Here is a 21,653-nt window from a genome sequence, read left to right as displayed (position 1 = left end):
AAATACTGTATGATATTTTATCAAAGTTACTTGGTATCAACATTATCAACAAGTAATGCCTGTAATGTACATCAATGAACATCACTAATGCTAAATTTTCCTAATTATAATAATGGATTCCAATCCTGCCACCTTGACTCAATCAGATCACAAGATATTATGTTGGTAGCCCTAGTTGCAAAGTAATTTTCATGAGAGAATCTGAATGAATGAGAGTCTGAATGAGAGAGTCTGAACTTGCCAGTCTTGCCCTACAGGCAGAAGAGGAAGAATTTATTCTTGAAATGGTCTGGAGGGGGTGGTATTCAAGCTCTTTTTTTACACAACCACCCGCTTAACAAGCTCATGTAACACATGGACTAAGCAACTAAAGCCACTGAAAGATGACATGTCCATTTGCTACATATACAATTTTGGAAGTGGTTATTGAAGACAATTTTCTTCAGTCTTCTTCCATAGTATTTGATTAGTTTCTATATCTGATTATCAGTTGGTATCGTCCTGATTTACTGTTTCTTAAGAATAGCACCAGTATCATAAATCTGAATCTTCATTCTTAATTCTTTTCCTTGTATCTTTCATTTCATCTTACTTGTTTATGTACTTCTGTCACAGTAAAATAGCAGAAATCCACGCATAAAGTCTCAGACCAATTTTTCTTCTATTACCTGGTAGTGAAATTGCCCTATCATGTAATCTGTGTTGTCAGCTTACAATGTGCGTAGTAAATAAGCCATAAATAAATAAATCACAGTATAACCTATACAACATTTAGTAGTGATAGCTGAACATCAGGACCTCTGATTTTAATTTACAGTATAAAACAAAACATTAAGCAGCTTGTCAGTTGGGGAAATCTGAGCAAAACAAGTACTGGAAAATAGTGTTCCATATTTATATATGTGAATATATGTATAGTCATATATACATTTATATTTTGAATATATATGAGTATATATATGAATATATATATATTTAAAAATCACAAATTTCTGCATTACTAAATATTACTTCTGGAAGCAGCTGATTCCACCTAAATGCAGCACTTGCTTCTTTGCCTTACTCCTTACTGACAGCAGCTGTAAGACTTACTGACTTTTCATACAAAACAAGTTATCTATTGAATTTAAAAGTGCTTATTACCCCCCTCAGCATCCAGGTACCTAGAAGAGTCAAGAAAAACCATTACCATAATTGCAAACTGGAAAGATGATATTCATTAAAAATATCACAAATGTAAGGGAACGGATCACCTAACACCAGGCAGCCCACTGAGTCTTGCTATCATGAAATTAAGCAGACCTTGGGGACAGTTTTACAATGCATTAAATAGCTTAGAAACTTATAAACATGAACAAGGTCCAAAGCTTCAGAATCTAATGCCCAAATGAAAATTAATGTTCAAATAAGAAATAGGTATCCAAGTTCCTTTGGAAATCTGATTGTTAAGAAACTACATTTATGGGGCCTCAGGGAAATTTTGGCTCCTAGGGGTTGTTTTAAAAGGAGCTCAAAAAGAAAAGCCAAACTTAAAAAAAAAAAAAATAAATAGAAAAGAAACAAACAAAAACCCTTGGGAAACATGGTGTTTGATTTTTTTTACTGATACACCCTATACATCAGTGTTCTTTCACTTGACCATGAGGTTTAGCTTTTCTTTCATATTAAAGATTCTACAGCTATTCTTTTATATATATAAATAATTTCCACAGAAATGCAGTGCCAGCAAATTCCGAAACTACAGGCAATTCTATTACTAGTTGATCAGGATTTGTGAGAGAGATGAGGAAACTGATCAGTACCTGCAGCTCTCCATTTATGTGAAGCTGGGAGGCTTTTGGATGAAGCAATGGAAAGCCAAAATAGCTGGAGATGGACTTAGAGGTCAGGGTCAGGGGAGTGTCACCAGTCTTCTTTGAAGCACTCAATCTCATGTGCAACTTTAATGACACATTGGAAAACGTGGAGAAATGCAAGCTGGTCCCATTTCAGGTTTGCTTGCATTGATTCCCAGCAGCCTGATCCCAGCAGGAATCTTTTCCCTTTCATCTCCTGCCAAGTGCACACACACCCCACCATTACCACACAGCTGTGCTCTGCCAAATTCTGCTCCCCAAGGCCAATTTTCTTCTTCAAGTCTATATTGCCCACCCCTGTTGCCATACCACCTATTTTGCAGGTGCCCAAGAAAACTTTGGCTTTTATTTATTTAAACAGCTGCTGCTCCTTCTGCCTCCCACTTCCTCTACACTCACCCTAGCTGTTAATGAATTCACCAGTATTCACTTAAAAACGTATTCAAGGAGGAAGCAGTTCATGCTGTCACATTAAAAATACAAGTTGTGCACCACTATAAACATACTGAATGAAAAGAACATGTTTTCCCCCAGTCCCCCCGAAAGAACATCCTTGTTTTTAAACGATTCCTTTTTTGGTTTCCCCATTGTCCACCGAAGAAGTGAAGTTTGAATCTTGCTCTTCACTTGATTTCCTCTCTCCTGAGTAGTGGTTCATTTCTTGCATTTCTAAAGAGACCTTATTCCTTTTTGCAAATGCTTGGCTGATCTCATTGAGTGTCTTGTTTTTTGTTTCAGGCAGGACAAAAAACAGGTAGGTGGCTCCTGCGAAGCAGATGGCAGCAAACACTAGGAAGCAGTAGGTCTGTAAACCACTCTGTGAACAGAAAACAAAGGAGATAACGGTCATTGCATATGCTAAGGGGACAAAACTCGGAAGAAAATCAACATCAGGAATGACTTGAAAGAAAAAGCGGGTGGCATGGCACAATTTTTAAGCAAGTACAGTAAGTGCTGGCATTCATTGCAAGTCACAGTGCCTTAGAAGTTCATAAAAATGCATGAATCTTCAGTTCTTCCAACACTACCAGTGGCCCATAGACAGAGAAGCAGGCTCCTGGCAGATGGGTGCAGATCTGCAATCTGGGCAGCACTGGGAGACACCAGACTGGGTCCAGGCATGAAGGGAGCAGGTGGAAGCAGGCTGCTTCTTTCTGCCTGCACAGCCTAACCGAGCCTTGCATGCATGTGGTATTGCTGGAGATGAGGCAGGTTTTTCACCAGGTTGTTCTGAATAATGCCTCTCCATTTCTAGGTACAAAAAAGGAGGCATGCTTTTGCAATATCTTGTACGTGACACATGAGAAACCTGTCATAGCCAGGAGCATCTGTATCACAGTTGTTACAAGCTTTGAGATTTGCAAAATAAATGAGGGGAAAAAACAAATGGCAGACATTGGTGTACTTTTGAAGGTGACAGGAACTTATAGCAGGAAAAAAAACAACCAACCAACCAAACAAAAAAAAAAAAAAAAACACCACATGTATTTATTTCCTGCTAGAGATAAGTGTAAGAATTTCCTACCCCAACTTTTGAGGAAAGTCAAAGTGTCCAGGATACCCATAAGATTTTTTGACCTTCCACCTTCCTCTATTGATTTACCTCACTATGTGTTCTTAAAACCAGTAAACATTTTTGACTTGCTTTTATTAACTAGACTAAAGTTAGTGAAAAGTAGCACCTCTATCTCCACAAATAAGAAAATCTTTCTGTGGTGCCATGTGTGAGGTCATGAATACAAGGAGAAATGGATGTCTCAGATGTAAAATGATGTTTTCCAAGGCAGGGACTACCCTAGGAATATCACCCATGAAGGAGGAAGCAGAAGATTGCTGAGGAGTGCCAGGGTACTGGAAACAAGAATAAGTGAACTACTTCTCCAGCCACTTCCACAGAGAGCTGTCCCTTGCCACAAGCACCAGCTGCTGCCCCACCTTGTTCCTCCATCCTCCATGTGGAGCTGAAGCAAACCCAAAATCATCATGAGAAACCACATCTCCTATTCAACATTTTTTAAAGCTTCCTTTGGCTGTGAGTTCCTTGGAGACACAGCTTCCTATACATACATATTTACAGTATAAAGACATATTTACATATGCCTTTAAATGCGTGCATCTGAAACAATCCAGACAGGGCTAGAAAATGACATAACACCAATTTTTCACGTTTTTTCTAATATACTCCAATCACTGTCAGTTATCTCATCTCTGTAGTGTAGGCTGGGTAAGGTCCCTGCTTGGGGGCTAAGGGTTTATAAAATTCTTAGGACTACTTTTATGTGTCACTTGCTCAATATATGCAAATGAAACATAGAAATATATACATCATATATGTCTGGCATAGAAAAAGAAAGTGAAAGAAAACAACAACAACAAAAATTTCTGCCATGGCTTTTTTATACTATGGCTGATAGCCAGCCTGCCTGGCTACAAAGTTTTCCATGGATAATTCATCACCTAGTTCAGCCCTGCAATTCCTGTCTGTAATAGGAAAAGCTGGAAAGTGCATCTTCTGAAATACTGCCTATGGACTCTTGAAATTAACAGTACTTTTTTTTTTTTTTTTTTTTTTTTTTTTGTTAAATCCCTGAACAACCTGACGATCACAAAACAATGAGCATGGGTGATGAGGGGGAAAAATATTCTGGGAAGGGAACTGATATGACTTTCAAGTTTATACAGAGGCAGAATCAAATGGATTTAGTAGACAGTGCCTCATAAAAAAAACAAAACTTCACAGTGCCTCATAAATCATTTTGTCATGTTAAGAATACAAATTTTTCATTGGGGTTTTCTGCATGTGAAATTGTTCAATGGAATGATAGGGCTCCAATATGTAATCACATTTTCCTTTTCTAAAATCTTTATTGAACAAAACTTTCTCCTTGATGAAAATGAACCATTAATGCCTTGTTTGACTAAGCTTTGACACCTGTGTATCTTGGTGGTACAGCCACAAGCTTTTTCCCTCCTTTCTCACTCATGATTATTTCTTTGCAGTCCATTATCTGAATTAGCGTTTATCTTCTTTGATCTGTTTCCTTAAACCTTTCATAACTGAACTGAGTTTAGAGTTTATTTTCATTTTTTTACAACATGGATCGGTAATTTACATTTACATCGTGTATTTACATTTATTGGTAATAAACTTGATGTCATTAATTTCTGCAGATCCCTTTAGACATAGCCCTCCAAGGGCCTCCAGATGAAGTTCCACAGAGAATAAGCTAAAAATTATATTTTCTTATAAATTCTACAAATGAGCTCTGCGGTAAGAGACCAAGACTTTGTAGTCCTTGTATTCAGCAGGATTCGCACAATGGAGCCCTAATTCCTGGACTGCAGAGCAATCACAAAATGCCTTTTTCTCACCAGCTAGTCTTCAGTCATAATATTTCTTTAAAGCTGGTTATCATTTTACACACCCGGAAAAGAGAAACACTTATATTCATAAGCCTTTTGTAACTCAGAATTCAGCTAATATCACCTGAACCTGTATTCAGCACAGAAGAATGTGAATTAAATTACTCATTATAAGCATGAAATCTTACATCTATACTGCACACTGATAAGGGATGTAGAACAGAAGTACAAGATAAAGCAGAAGGAAAATGTCAAATCCTGCATCCTAACTCAAAAGAAACCCTTAATGGGGCATGGGTGGGATGCAGCTCAGACTAGATTTTTAATTCACTTTTATCTGTTTCTGACATATTCTGAATTGATTGGTGCCAGAGTGGGGAGATCAATAAATGGATTGGCCACAGGATATCTGATGTGTCCATCAAATGATGCTGAAGATAGCATAATGAGCTGGGAAAAGGGTGAGTTACCGAATGATGGGTACTACAAAAAAGGTACAGATAGATAGATCTGACTGGAAAATGGATCTATGTCTTTGTTCCATGAAAATTCTGAACTTTCTCTTAATTGCATTATGTAAAGTATGTACTATTCATATTACTCCAATGAAACCTGTATCCATCGTTCCTTCAGTGTGCCATCCTACATGAACAACTGAAGTTTAAAGCTGCCAAATATTTTAGGTGGTTTCCTGAATAACCAGGGCTCCACCTCGTGATAGGCTTGCAGATATTCATTCAGAGTCAATATCAGCTACACACAGGAATGTCCTTAAAGGACCAGGCTGTCCACAGGTTCCCAAAGGTCACCTGCCCTCCCAGGTTCCTGGCGTAGAGTTTGAGGAGAGTGAACATGCTTATTGCTGCGGTCTCTCCAGGAAAGCACCTGTTACATACAGCCTGTTTCTGGTTAGTCAGCAGGCTACTAAATCCTCTACAAGGCAGGATTACACTGCATTTTTAAAGTACAGTAAGGGTAACTGACATGCAGGATATTTGAAAGTTAACTATAAACTTTTAAAGTCATCACCTTCTATTTTTGTATTAGTTTTCTAAGGAAGGTGTTTAAAATATAATGTTTCTATAAATGTGCTGCCTTGAATTACTCATTTTTATCCTCCCTGAATTTCCACAGCTGGTCAAGGCTCTGAATTTGCCGAAAAGTGGGAAAGCAGGAAACAATTCACTTAATGCATGCATTTGATTACCACAAAAAGGAATCAAAGTCAAAGCACTTAGGTAATTCTTCCAAATCAGATAATGAAAATGGGAAAATAGATATTCTAGGCTGCCCTAGAGTCTTACACTAGGACTTGGTGTTGTTACCTTTGTTTTCTTATTTCCTTTTGTATTTCACAATAAGGAAGTCAATGATATAATCATTTTGGATTTCTTCTCTAAAAGTTCCATGGGAAGAGAAAAACAAACAAACAAACAAAAAAACCCCAGGAGATTCCTGCAATACAGCTTTAAGCAGATGACAGATGAATCCCTTTACCTCCTCCGCCTCTAAATTTTCCACTTGCAGTGTCACAGCCCCTTTGGCACTGGCAATGGATGCCTGCATTTGGAGGTTACCATGAAGTTTAGAATCACTAGATAAGGGTCAAATTGGATTTTTGAAGTGATGATGTCAAATAATGAGGGTTAGATGTCTTACTAAAAAGATCAGCAGCAGAACAGTTATTCATGTAGACATTTGACTTTATTTGCTTTGCTTCAAATTTGTGTAACCCACTGAAACAAATGGATGAGAGAATACATGTCCTTTACCCTTTGCCCTTCTTCAGATCCAGACATAATTTAAGGTTCTACTGAAGGTGCAGGACAATGAAAAAGGACAAAGCACTAAAATATAGTATACTAAATGTATTTCTTATGTAAAAAATAGAGCAATTTTCAAAGGCATGAACTACAACTTCAACCCCAACCGTCACATTTTTATTACCTCCTCAAAAAGTTAACATCTTAACATCTCTATATTTTACATTTGAAGTGGATTGCTTCTAATTATGAGCTTTTTTTTTTTTTTTTTCTTTTTTAAATTTAACATTCTGATAGCCTACATTTCATTTCATTTCATTTCATTTCATCTTTTTCATCTTTGAGGGAACTTTAGCCACTTCCCTAAGTACAGATACACTTTAAATATCAGTTACTTTAAATATCAGATGTATATACAAAAACTTAAATTAGCTTGATTGAGGGAATCCACATATAAACTTCTGTGCATACCTTTGCTATTGAAATTTTTGCATAATAGAAAAAGTCATCAAGTAGTATTATGCATTAATGAAATAATGAAAACCCAAACAAAATCGTGCTGGGTAAATGAATTTCAATGTACAAGAGGAAAAATCTCAAGTGTAAAAATAAGGAAGAAAAAGAGCAAATGTGCAAGAGAGCCTCCGGTAAAATGTATAGCAACTCAGAAGTACTACCTCACAGGGGAAAATAAATTAGTTTCTGAAAAGGGCAAAATAAACACACAGGCAGGTCTTTCCATTACACCAGTAAGCAATTTGAACTAAGGCTACAAGCCGTGTGGCACCCGTATCCCATGTTATACTGAGCTCCATCTGGATCACAGATCCAAGCATGTTATTTTTTCAAAACACCTAATTCAGTTTAAAAATAAAAGAAAATCAATTCTTACTCAATTTCCAACTAGTGATAATTTGTATTCTACTTCTTTCATATGCCTTCTACTTGAATGTAAATAGAAAGGTTCTAAGAAGATTCAAACAGTATTGTCTTTGAATCCTTCACTGAAAAAGCCAGCTAGTAAAAACATGCACTATCTAGGGGACATGACCTTCCACCCAGCTATTTGTTTTACTCTCTTGTCATCTCAGTAGCTGCCTCTGCCTCTCAGCATCAGCATTTGGCAACCAGAGTGCCAACCCTGACCTCCTACACCAGGGCACCAGAATTAGATCTCTACCCACCATCTCAGCAACTGGGCACATCTGACTGTGACAGGCTGCAGTACGCTGCACATCTACAGCCATGCCCTAATTTTATTGCCCTTTTGCAGAAAGGTTAGGCAAACAGAAGCACTCAATGCCAAGGATTTCTTCACTGAAAAGGTGTTTCCCAGCTACAGCTACAGAAGATACAGGCAGCTCTTCATAATAAATATTTAAAAAGATCCTTTTGTTACACATTCTCTATTTATTATGCAATCTCCTTAATAACCTTCTCTGTTCATTGCTTTACTTTTCTGAGAGCAAAGGCATTAAAAGGATTTGTTGCTTATTAGAAAGCTTTTTCTAATGTTTTCTATGGGACATTATGGGGTGGAATAGGACAGCCCCAAACATCCCATCAGTTTGTCAGGTATTATTGAAGCCTGCATCAAATCTATCCATAGTAAAAAGTATATTGTTTTCCATTGCCTTTCTGAACCAGAAAGGAATTACAGAGGTCATTTCTGTCAGTTCCTTGGTTCCCCAGCCTGAAGAGCCAGGCACCTATCTATAACTTAAGCATTTTATGCAGGTCCTTAATATAAAGTTAGAATGTTCATCTCTGGGATCTATAGCACAATATATACCTACTTTTTGAACAGGACCCAGTTTCCATTTACAGGGAAGCAGCACAGAAAAGATGACAGCAGATACATGTAACTATTACGACTTCATAAAATCAATGTTTTTTTATAACCAGAACAACCATTCAAACTACACAGTGATTTTTATTAGTCCCTGCAAAAATGAGATATTCTGTGCTATTGCTCTGCCAGAGCTGCAAACCATCATGCAGTTTATTATGATTGTTGCTCAGCCTTGCTGCAAAAATGCTGCAAGAGAATGTTGCCTGTCTCCTGTTTTGGGATAACACAGGCTTCTCCTGTGGCAGATATAAGAGAAGAGAAAAATCACTGCAGTCCTCAAGGACTATATGCAGACCTGGAAGATGGAGAATTCCCATTTCTAAATGTGCTCCATTCAAGTCCTCTTTCTTTTTCTTATGAAACAGCAGCAACAATTAAATTCTTCTTTGTCATTTAGACAGGGATCTACATCATTTTCTAGTACATCCATGCAGAGAGATTTGAAGACCTCCACCAACCGCTTTGCCAACACTTCTATTGAATTCAAACTCTTTCTTTCCTTGCTGTTGGCATGCAGCCCCACAGTGCCACACTTAGAAGTCAAACTCCACCTAGTAGAATCAGTTTTCCACTTAGGAAGCCTGTAATCATAGCTGGGTCTGCTCTGTCATCCCTGGAAAGATTTGCATTAGAAGGAAAGCCTGAAGATGAGTTGTTCTGGAAAATTTCTGCTGGAATAGAGAGAAATCCAGAGCAGCAGCTGGTTTCTGCAGGGCAAGGAGGGAAAAGGAGAGCTCCTGGCAGCCACTGGACAGAGGTATTCCCCCAGCTCAAGCATGCTCAGAAGACTGAAAGCTTGCATGAAGATGGCAACGGGGCTAGTGAAGAAGGGTACAAAGGGGAGGCAAAAAAAAGCTCAGCCAGCTGTCACCATAACCCAGGGAGAGGGGGGATACACATGGGGCAATGGGGTGAACAGCAGGCAACGGCTGGGAAAAGCACATGTTGTGGGGATGTGGTCAGTACCAAAATGTACCCTTGTGCCTCTTCCCCCATCTCTTTATCCCCCCCTTTATCTCTTTAACCTCTATCTCTTTTAACCTCCATCTCTTTATTCCTTAAACATACTTATTATGAAACAGGTAATGAGAGGTATTTAAAGAACCAATACAAACGCCCAATTACATTCAAGGCAGTCAAAAATGAGTGATATCCCTCCATCCTCTCTGGCTTGCATCTGTTTCCAGTGTGTCACTAAGAAAGTTTTTATTCTGCTATGTAGCTTAATGTATCCATGGAAAGATTCTAATTTCAATAAAAAACATAGTGATCTTTTGGTGAGTGCTTTTTGAATATGCACTGAATATACACCATAACCTTAACACCTAAAAACAGATTCTGCACAGTCTTTTGGAAAGAGAAATTATTATGACAGAAAACTTCTGGAAGAATCTGCTAAGTTGTCCTGCAGCACACTACTACTTTACCATGTAGTCTTTAAGTGCCCCAGAACAGTCTAATAAAACAAACCGAAATAAGAAATAAAAATGCATCAGCATGTAGCGAAAATAACATATTCACTTGTCATGTCCTGATATTAATTGCTAATTGTTAATGCTTAGTAATTCTTTATATTTTCACAATGTATTACAAAAATAAACAACACCTGTCCCCAGATAACATGGAATTTAATGTTCTGCTCCCCCATCTGGTTACAGAAGTCTGTCCTGCAAGCTTTATTGAAGAGTAACAGCTGAACACTTGCTGAACACTATTGTACCAGGGGTTTTCAAGCATTTTTCTGCTGCTGTAGTTTGTTGTCCCATCTTTTTGTTTCAGCTCATTGCACCTATTCACACATATATTAATACTTGAATTTCTCATTTACTACATCCCTGCCCTCCACAATCCAGCACCTCCTGAGCATAAACATTCCTACCACTCACTGCTGGGCATAACCGTTCCTATCACTCACTCTTTAAAAGAGATTCTTGAACCACAAGCTTCAGAAAAGTCAGGCAAGGCCCCAGATTTTCTTTCCAGCAACATAAAATTGATCCACAAATAATAATTTTGAGTCTGGCTAAATTAATAAGGGTATGCCTGAATTCCCTGGTGTACATATTCATTTACCAGATTTGTTCATCTGAATCTTTGGGAAATAGTTTCTTTTTATAGATGTGCCTGTGAGAAAGAGAAAGCAGAAGGCTTATAGGCAAGCAGACAAGTTTGTTTTATATGTTCTTTAGCCATTCGTATGCTTTATATGTTCTTTAGCTGGAATAAACGTCATGTAGAATGATAAGCTCCTTACGGTTTGTGAGTGACTTACATAAATGCCACTGCTTGAAATATATTCACCTGAGCTCTTCAGCCAATAATTAAAAATGTATCAAAACCTCCACTCTGTTCTGTTCAACAGGATATTAAGCAAACAACAATTTGCAACAAATAAAGTAACTGATGGGTGAAGGCTGAAGTCGATTAAAGTTAATACAGAAATAGATGCAATTTTTAATTCATCACTGAATACTTTATCGAGAAATATGAAAGCTACTGCAAACCTTCAGTGCCAGTTTAGTGTTGTAAAAGTGAAACACACTCTAGTGCAATTAGCAAACAAAGATGCTGATGTCAGTCAGTCATATTTGATGCTGCCTTAAAATTGACAAGAATTCAAGAATTCATGGGTTCCTTTGGTCAGTTTCTTCCTTTTTTTTTTTTTTTTTTCCTTCCTTTTTGGTCAATGAATCACTACTGCCAAAGGGAAAATGATCTGTTTCCTCTTGTTATCCATAAAAAAGAGAATATATTAAGCAGTAATAAGCTCACAAAAGTATGACTAATATAACCTTGAAGGACTTCAGGTTAGAAATTCCTCACATTTCCTTGGATTCTTGATTCTTGCTCAAGTTGTTCTGAAATTCATGACACGTTCTCTGATGTGCCAGAGAAGTTTAACATTCTAATCCTTTTGAACTGGAGAAAATAAGTGAACTTTTCTCCGTCCTCAGTTGTTCAGTTAGCCTTCCCTATCTCACTTTTTTTTTTTTTTTCCAGATGGAATATATTTAGCTTTGCTTTCTTTTACTCCATCGCCATTTTTGCTTTCTCCTATAATTTCTCAGCATTTTACAGTATGCCCACTTTGCCCTCATGAATTCCAAGAAAGTAGTGAGTGCAGTTGTCAGCTCACTAGTTTGGATTTGGCATTCTGCCACCACAACCTGAAACAGCCCTTCTTGCAGGGATTACTGTTGTACCATAGTGACACACACACACACACACAAAAAAAAAAAAAAAAAAAGCTTAAAGGAGCCTAGTGAGCCACATGTGTGTACAGTTAGTGTGTATACTTAATGAGACACTTCCTGTTCTGAAGGCTTCAAAATGTCAATAAAATTAAAGGAAACCACCAATGCAGATGCCAGCCAGTCCATTCCCATTAGTAAAGTAGTCTCAGTTCCTGATGGACATCTATGCCTGTCTTTTATAGATCTCCAGTGATGGGCAAGCTACACACAGCATTACAGTTACACTATTCTCATGGTTAAAAATTTTCTGTGACTTCCTTCTTGATGCAACTACCTTAAAATATAATATGAATTAGCTCTGTTTCATCACCTTACTTGCAAGTGGCAATAATGACCAGAACAGATCTGGACCCAGGTAAACAGAGGATGGATAAGCAACTGGAAGTGGGTCAGGTATGTCTGGAAACCTAAACTGGGTATCAAAGCAGCTCCCTGTTCAAGCTGTTGTCTGAACTAACCCCTTTGTAATGCTTGGCTGATTAAGAGGACTTTGTGCTGTACCTCATTAAATGTGAGCTTCACATTCACTGTAGCAATCAATAAAATAATCCATTTTGTTGCAATGGAATTTGATAAAAAGGCTTTAATATTCTTCATGAGTGTTTCAGAAACCTGGAAAGCAAGGCTCAGTTCAGATCTGACAGAGGCAGCAGAAGCCACCTGGGATGGGACCACATGCAGCTGAGGAGTTGGGTCTTCTCACTGCTATTAGGATTCAGCTCTGACCAAACAGGCAGGCTGCTGTATATGGTGTAGGCAGAAAGAAAATAGCATCCTCTTTTGAAAGTACATACTAGAATCTTTCAAGTTCTTTATTCTTTCTACATAAGCAGAACTAAAGACTCCTTTTTCAGATTAAGATGCTGAACATTTAGAGGCTCCAATTCATTCAACGTCACTCATTTGTACAGAAGAAGAGAGCTCTAAAATTTCAGCAATTGCATAGAAAGAGTATCCCACTACCACTGCCATTACCTGGCTTTTGGAATGTGTGGTCTTATCTACCATTGAGTACTTTATGCTCAGTCTTGCAGATTAAATGATATCAGCATCTGGCAGCTCTGCCCTTGGTGACATTAAAAAAATTCCTAAGGGCATCTTCCTGCAGCAGTAAACACTACCACCTGTACAGCTGGGTCCAAGAGCCCCACTCAAAGTTAAACACACTGCTTCTAAATAAGCAGGGATGCAAATCCCAAAGTTTCTCACATTTCAGGACTGTCTTTTGAGAAGCATTGAGAAGTTCAGGCGTGAATGCAACGCAAAGCTGATTTGGGGTGGGGAGAAGTGGGCAGAAATACAGCATCTGTACTGGAAAGTGTACAGTGCTAGTATAGAAAGAGAACTGCAGGCACTAACATTGTTCCTAATATAACCATATTTAGTATTCAAATAGCTCTCTGCAGGAAATAGCTTTGTGTATTTTCCAGGTTAACACCCTTCCCACAAGTGATGAGGATGCTCTTAACTGACTTTGAGCTTAAAGAATATTTATTCCAATATCTACTACACAAACATCCACACAATCCCAGTATGGAGTCAGGCTCTAGGAATAAAAGATAAGATTTGATATCTAGCAGACTCTACATGTTGAACAACAGTCAGCAAACTTAAGCCACACAATGTACTATCTTGGGAAGAAAAAACAGAAGCTGCATAACCACTGCTGTAATTACTCTATTTCTAAAAGGCTTGCAACTACAAGTCTATATTTAAAAAGCACATTGCTAGAAAGAAAGTACACACAACACAAAGAACAGACCTTCAAAATTCTTCTTTATGCTGTCTAAAGACAGGTATGCTTTTGCTCCCTGTGTGTCAGCCTCACTGCTTTTCGTTAATCCTCTTTGTGTATTCTAGTCAAAGATTAATTGAAGCCATATACTAAACTTTTTAGCAACATAGAGGATTTATAAAACACCTACAACCATAGAACTATAGATATGTTTGAGTTGGAGGGATCTTTATGTATCACCTTGTTCCAATCCCCCTGCCATTATTGAAAAGAATGTTTCAGCCCAACCACCCAGATGAACATATTACAAATGTGGAAATACCTGGAATTACTCACTAAAGCTTATGCACTCACCAAAACCAAACCAATATATTAAGAATATATTTGTTCTTCCCCTTAGCAGTTCCATTGGCTAAAAAAAAATTACAGAGCTAAGTGCTAATTGTTCTACTAATGCTATTCATTTCAGTCAGTGTACTTAAACTGAAAATCTGACAGATGGAGGTATATTATCTTGAGCTGTGATTTAGTTGTATATCAACACTGAGATTAGAACAGAGATGGAACTGAGGCAGTTGTGATGAGGGAGATCTCTACACACAAGTACATCTCAGCTTTGGTGGGCTTCCTGCTCTCTTAGTACAGGACAGTGAAAGTTTTACCCTTAGCATGAAAAGACCTTCACAGTGGCTTGCTCCTACAAGAAATAATAGTAGCATCATCGATACTCATGTGTTCTCACCAAAGCAGCCTTTGTCATTTTCTCAAGGAGAAATTGGTTGCCTCACATTGACTTCTGCAGACCATTAATATCACTGATCCACAAAGTGCAAAGCAAGAAATATCCCCGAAACCACAGACCTGTGCATCAGGAAGCAACATTTGGCTGCTTCTTTCTTATCCTGGAACATGGGGGAGCTTGAAGGCAAACTTCTATACTTCACTTTTACAAATATTTTTCAGTCTATGTCACGTGCAAAGTTCACAAAATTCATGTTATACAGGAACATAACATGGTCCTATTAGTATTTCTTTTTGATGCTATATATCTAACAGTACAATATCCCCTTTTCTCAATATAAACAAAAACCCTCTGTCCCATGGACTATTCCTGATTAATTTTCTAAAGTTAGTTTTACAGAAGGAAAGTAGAACACACGCACCTTTTGACACCCATCAAATATTCAAATACAAAGTGATTCTCATAATATAATAAACCAAATAACCGTCTTTTTCATTTATATTTTTTTTTAGTGAGTTTTATTCCAACTCAGGATTGATAGTGAATAATATTGAATTTTTAAAACTGAGATAAACTCTATTGTCAGAAATGACCAAACCCTGGTTACATTTTATCTATTGCCAGTTGTGATTAACGAGTCCTCAAAATTTTAAAACTAACAGAGATGTACCCAATCTTGGAGGTTTTCAAGACACAACTAGACAAAGACTTAAGAAATTTGGTTTGATCTCACAGCTGGCTATCTCTGAGCAAGAGGTTCAACCAAAACTTCCTGGGCTCCCTTCTAGCTGGGACAATTCTATAATTATAACCACAATTGATCACATCTTTGTTAGTTTGCTCTGCCTGCTCACTTGAGGCACAGATTATTATACCCATTCCCAACAGGTGATATGAATAAATGATGGAATGATATGTTGCGGATGACTACAGGTGCTCATTTTCAATATGATTTCTGCATATGAAAAAATAAAGCTAAGCTGATTACTCACAGGTTTGCATACTGAGCATAAACCCTCTTCAAATATGAGCAAATACTTGAAGTCTGTGTTACAATATTCCATTCGCTCCAGGTGTTACAGTTAACTTAGCATTTACTTAGAAAGAAACCACAATGAGAATCTGTTTTATATTCCCAGAAGCTAAAACATTTGGAAACAGAAATTATACTAGGAACATCAGAAGAAAATTTATGCTCTGAGTTTGATATGTTGCATTCAAACATTTGTTATACTGAGTTACCTTGGGTCATGTCAACATCATAAAGAAGCTAGAACCCCATTTTCATCAAAACTATTTCAAAATGGTGAAGTGAATATTATACATAGGGACAATACACAGCACATGAGGATATGACCTCGAGTTGCACCAGCAGCTGTTTAGAACAGTCTGCCAAGAGAAGTGGTGGATTCCCTATCCCTGGAGGTATTTAAGAGATGGTGGACATGGTTTAACAATGGAGTTGTAGTGTTAGGTTGATGGTTGGACCTAAGATCCCTTAATGATCTTAAATCTTTCCAAACTAAATGATTCTATGATCCATTCTCAAGTGAAGGCAATGGAAAAGATATAGTGTTGAGTACCACTCAAGGTGATGTTTGACATTTCTCAAGATCAAGATCTACGTTGAACACAAGTCTAAAATGCCTCTGGACTTAAAACCAGACCTTTTACAATTTCTCTTTATGTTATAATATCCTATGCAATAGTGGTTCTGAAATTATTTTACTTTATACTAAAAAAAATATGTAAGAAAGTGCATGATTTTGAGACCCGTTATCAAAAACCTTCTAGTAATCGCACAATATCAAATGTAGTTGTAAATTCATTACAGTATTTGTTGTCATTTTAACCTCAGTTATGATTCCTTGCACAAACAAATGTCTCAAATAGGCAGTGATGAGGTCTGGAACATAACAACATTTTAAATTAGTTGTAATTTGTCAAAATTGATTTGTATGCTACATTTTCAATCTCATCCATAGATTTTAATGTAGAATTTAAATTACACAAGACAGTGTTTTATTATATTACATATTACTACAGATGGTTGAGGGGAGAAAATCTAGACATTCACACTAATTAATTGGTGACATTTGGAAAACTAACTACTGCTTGATTTTTTTGAATAACTCTAATGTTAATATATTTTTTTCCAAGAAGTTTGGGATAATTTTATAGAAACATAGCAATGATCAAAAAAGTGGTTGCTGTCTCTCAAGCAATCAGATTAGCATTTAAATACACAGAAGGGATTATTCATTCATTCTGTGGAGACATTGTAAAGATTTTTTTTCTGTTTTAGAATTACAAAAATGAGCTAAGGAGAGGCAACTGCCAATCTGTAAAGAAACACAAGCTGAATTTTGAGAATAAGGTTGAATGAAATAGGAAAAAATGGAAAGTTAGGGAATGAGGAGACCTTATAGATTGATCTTGTGAAAAAGCTTTAAAAAATCAGTCTGAGTAACACTGCTTTCATCTTCAGGTGCAAACTGTAAGCTTTCTTTCTCTATTATTTTTTAAAGAAGAGAAAACCCAAACCCTTGTAATATGGAAATATAATTTCCTTCATTAAAACTAAACTGGTAATCTTGTAACCACTCAAAGAGAAATTTTTATGACACTAAATGATAAATTTCCCAAGGCAACAGCAAACTTCATATTCATGAATATTAAAACACTCAAAAAGCTTTAATATGCATGTGAAAGAAACAGAAAATGTAGTTTGCCTTTTTACTTGAATTTACTGAGAGCCTTTTTTAAACAATTCCCAACAGGTGACCTACTAGGGGGGATTAGGAGAACAAGAGAGAAGGTTACACTAATGGAAGAGTCCTGAATTGGGTAAATTCAGATCCAACTGACAGCTGGAGCTCAGGTAACTCCTTGGTTTTAAGCAGGAAGTTTTGGAGAAAAAATAATTATCCATTAAGTGTTTCTATATTATTTAAAAATACACAAATAAAATTATTTTGATTATACTGCCCCAGATTTGGGACTTTGTTCCCTGCTGGCATCCCAGCCACCATGGAGACAAGCATAGGGACCATTGGTACCCAGCCAGCCGGAGCAGGAGGCATTCTCCTATGCTGCTTCAATGGTCAGTCCCTGTCTTTTTGGAGTAAAAGCTAATAAACTACACAGAAGCGTCCACATGCTGGATAAGCAGGCTGATGATGATGACTAAGGTCAGGTTTTCAAAAACACAGAGGATTTGTTTAATTGTTTATCTGCTGAATTTGGATCTAATGACCTCAGTGGGAAAATAATTATGTCAGCTCTACTTGATTTTGTAAATCTCACCTTTTGAAAGTCAGACTTTTAAGTCTGAGCTTGCAAGTTCTTACTCTGAGCTATAAAACTGGTGAAAAAACAGCTGATTTCACTAAGCATTAAAATAAACCCTTAACTCTTATACCTCTGAGCAGTCTAATTGAAGTTAATGTTAGTAGTAGTACAGAGTTTGGAAGGATGACAGCCTTTATAATCATGTTAACTTTTGAAGGTGATCCAAGTAATCACAATAACTGGAGACATTTTCCTTTTAAAGAAATATGAAATTGTGTCAAACTTAGATCAAGGGTCAGACTTTATAATGCCTTCAAGTTCTCCCATATATTATCTCTAACAGATACTACTTTCAAACACTACTACTTAGAAAAAGCAGTTCCACTCTCAAGTGAAAATTAATATATAAAGGCTTAGAGTAAGACATGTATTACATATGGTAATGTATCATACAATTTTCAGTTTTAAGAAGGCACAAACTGCAGGATCACCTCCCTGCCTGTTTTTCAAATCTCATTACTCATAAATGATCTGAAGTGTAATGTTCCAAAATCTCTCTGGAGACAGTCTGGAGGACTCATTCCTTTCTACACCCTTCTTCTGCCTCTTATATTTTCCTCCATGCATTTTAAGCAACCAGTTAGGAATTCTGTACTTTGTCTCGTAGTTTTGAGTTTCACACAAAATGCTAACAGTGAAGCTGGATAGCTCTTTTTAAAACGTTTAAATAAAGTTTTTCATGGGACTGATCACCTGCCTTTCAGCTCCTGAGACAGAAAAGCTGCTGCCACCTGAGCCCGTGAGAAGTGCATGGTCAGGAAAAGGCCCTCAGTGTGGCTTTGAATGAGAAGCTGCTACATGCCTCCTTTGCCAATTGCACATCAACCAAGATGAGGTATTTATAGGAATCAGAGGGGGAAAATGCTGCTCTGTGTAAAGGTTTGAATTTTATTTTATTCATTTTTATTTTTTAGACAATAAACTTATACTGTTAAAATACAAACACTAGTTGTCAGACAGGTCTCAAGGAAACTGTCCTCAATCCTCCGCTTGTTCAGCCAAGGAAATAAAGAAGCAATCCACTAGAAGTGAAGCTTATGGGAGCCTGGGGAAGGCGGGACAGGAGCAAATTCATCCATGCAGAAACTAGGCTGCAGCTAGAAGGAATCAGCTAAAGAAGCCTGTCAGCAGAGACTGAAAAGAAGATAGCCATGAAGAAAAGTGGGAGGAGCAGAGAACATTTATACCCCAATGAACTAACAAGAATTCTCAAAGCATAGGATAAGCCAGAAGATGGGTAGTCTAAAGGCTGAAGAAGAAGGCAGGGATAATCATCATCACTGACTGTGACTTCCAGACATAGCCATCAGACTACATTGCTGTAGCATTCCTACGAGGAATTTTCCGTACAGGGTTGTCCACTGCTACAATATAGAGATTTTTTTTTTTTCAGGACAGTTTTCTCTAAGACGTTCAAATGATGAGATACATGGGTAATACAATTGAAATGCATCACAAAGATGGTGGGAATTTCATTCACTTCGATGAAAAGACGTTTATTATTACCTAAAAATTACTATTCAAACATCATATGCCACAGTATATCAACCATATCACAGCATATCAGAGATCAAAAATGCTGAGTACCTGAATGAAAGGGAAGAGCAGTCCGACTGCGAAGTTGGAGAGCCAGTTGACTGTCCCAGCTATCATGAAAGCAGCTGGCCTCTGAGACTGCTGGAAAAACTCTCCCGTGAGGACAAATGGAATCCCACCTGAAACAGGGTCCAAGAAGGTGGTGATTTTAGTAAACTTCCTCTGCCAATAGCTGCTTCAATAATAGAGACAAACATGTTCCATGTTACAAAACTCGGTGACTAGCATTGCTCTACAGCTCTCTTTTCAAGTGTACACAGAGGCTTCTGAGCCAGTAAAATGTGATTAGTCAAAACTGTGCTTTGGAGGAATGTGACATTTTGCTCTTTCACACCACTGTTTTACATCCTTTCAGTGACAGCAACCAGGTAAGAGTATGGAGAATTCATACAACTTCGAGAATACCACATGAGAAGCTGTTTATTAAAAATAAAAATTACTTTTTCTAATAGAAGTTCAAAATTCTGAAAACTAAGAAATATTCCAAAATACTTTTAGACATTAACAATTGGAAGACAGGACCAAAGAGATTAAGCAAATTTTTTAATAGCTGTTGCCCACTTTATTTTAGCAATAGGAAGGCAAAATATTTGCCTCTCTATAGGCATACTTTTCATTGGTGTTTATTTAACAAATTCCATTACTAGTTGACACTTTTGGCAAGGTCTATTTCTCCCATCAGCCAAGGACTCTGACCTTCATAATAACAAGCTCAGCTGAATACTACATTTGTCACTCATGTTTCCTTCCACTTAAACAGTGGACTATTTTGTACAGCACTGGCATATTGCTGGCCTCACAATAACCCCCAGGGTGTAGCTGTCTAGTATCTGAAAGTCTCAATTTATCTTTGGCTTCCTTCCTTTTAATAGGATATTTCTATAGAAATATTTCTGTTTCCATAGAATAAAGCATTTGCTGATTGTATACTTATTTTAGTTAATATTGCACATCAGACACACATATGCTTGCAGAATTTTTTCATAGCAGTTTGGAAAAATATAAACCTCATGACCTTAGTCAGGTTTTCAGTATTCTGGTGCTACCAATTTCTACCTCAAGAACTTCATATCTGCCTTTATTATTATGCCTTATTTTCTGCATTACCACTTAGCTTTGTAGGCAAGATTGATGTACACATCTATTATCTCAATCCTTTCTCTGGTTTAGGCACTTTAGTAATCAAAAGCATGTAAATAGATACACCTTTTCTCAAAAGTCTCTGTAACAATCCTGCTTCCAAAATACACATAAATTAAGATAAAAACAACACTGAAGACTCGCCCATCCATTGGGTCTTCATGGAGCCCCTTGTGCTCAGTGGCATTGCACTTAAACACATGCATCAGAAGCTGTTCTATCAGCAGTATGAGATAGTAACTTGCAAACATGTAACAGGACATGTAAATGACACACAGTGTCAGATATTCCTCTATTTCATATCTTTCAAATGCAGGGACTGTGAATACGAGTGTAAAAGAAAGGCAATGTGATGCAGCCAAAGGTTAGATTATACATTAATAGGCATCACTCTCCTTTATCAACTAATGTGACTTCTTCTGAGAATATATCTACAACTGTAACAAACCCAACTTTCTGTCCTAAAGACTGTCAGTATAAATTACACTTTAAAAAGTATACAGCAAATAAATATTTCCTCCTATTTCGTACATAGAAAACAGAAACATGGGGAGAAGGGCCATCCATGCCTCTGTTTAATGTCTTTCTGCAAGCCACATGTAGAACCTAATTCTTAACCAACAAATGTGACCTCTGCCAACAGCACTTTGACAATGCAGAATGAACAGCAGAAGAGGTATAACTATTGAAATTCTAGCAACATGTGTTCTATCAATCTTTGGTGGCTTCCAGTACCCATTTTGTCATACATTTGGTATTTGGGTTCAAATCCTAAGCTATGGCAGGCAAAACAACAATCACATCTGTTCTGTCAGTATCTGTTTTAGGTCACAAGTGCCATACGAGGCAGTGGTTTGCCAGAGCACTTGCTCCTTAGAGAGAAGTGAAGGACTGGAAACATAGAAGCCATGTAAGATGATTTATTTATGGTCATTTATTCTGTCATGCCTTTGCTGTAGGACAATCTACAGAGGTGTTGCTGTTCTTGTCAGTATAATAAA

General features: G+C 37.3%; 1 protein-coding gene across 5 annotated transcripts in view; it reads right to left on the bottom strand.

Annotated features, from left to right (window-relative positions):
* Positions 1–1,928: 1,928 nt before the first annotated feature.
* SLC2A9 (solute carrier family 2 member 9) overlaps positions 1,929–21,653 on the bottom strand; it is a 127,024-nt gene continuing 107,299 nt past the window's right edge. For all 5 annotated transcript variants that reach the window (XM_027457389.3, XM_038178145.2, XM_072037778.1 and 2 more), the window contains 2 exons: positions 19,504–19,631; positions 1,929–2,673 (listed from right to left, as the gene is read on the bottom strand). In XM_027457389.3, coding sequence (XP_027313190.1) covers positions 2,416–2,673; positions 19,504–19,631 — 386 coding nt within the window. In that variant the 3' untranslated portion in view covers positions 1,929–2,415. The remainder of the gene's footprint in view (positions 2,674–19,503; positions 19,632–21,653) is intronic.

The sequence above is a fragment of the Anas platyrhynchos genome, chromosome 4 (assembly GCF_047663525.1).
Source record: "Anas platyrhynchos isolate ZD024472 breed Pekin duck chromosome 4, IASCAAS_PekinDuck_T2T, whole genome shotgun sequence".
Classification (NCBI taxonomy): domain Eukaryota; kingdom Metazoa; phylum Chordata; class Aves; order Anseriformes; family Anatidae; genus Anas; species Anas platyrhynchos.
This window is presented reverse-complemented; position numbering and strand designations above follow the sequence as displayed.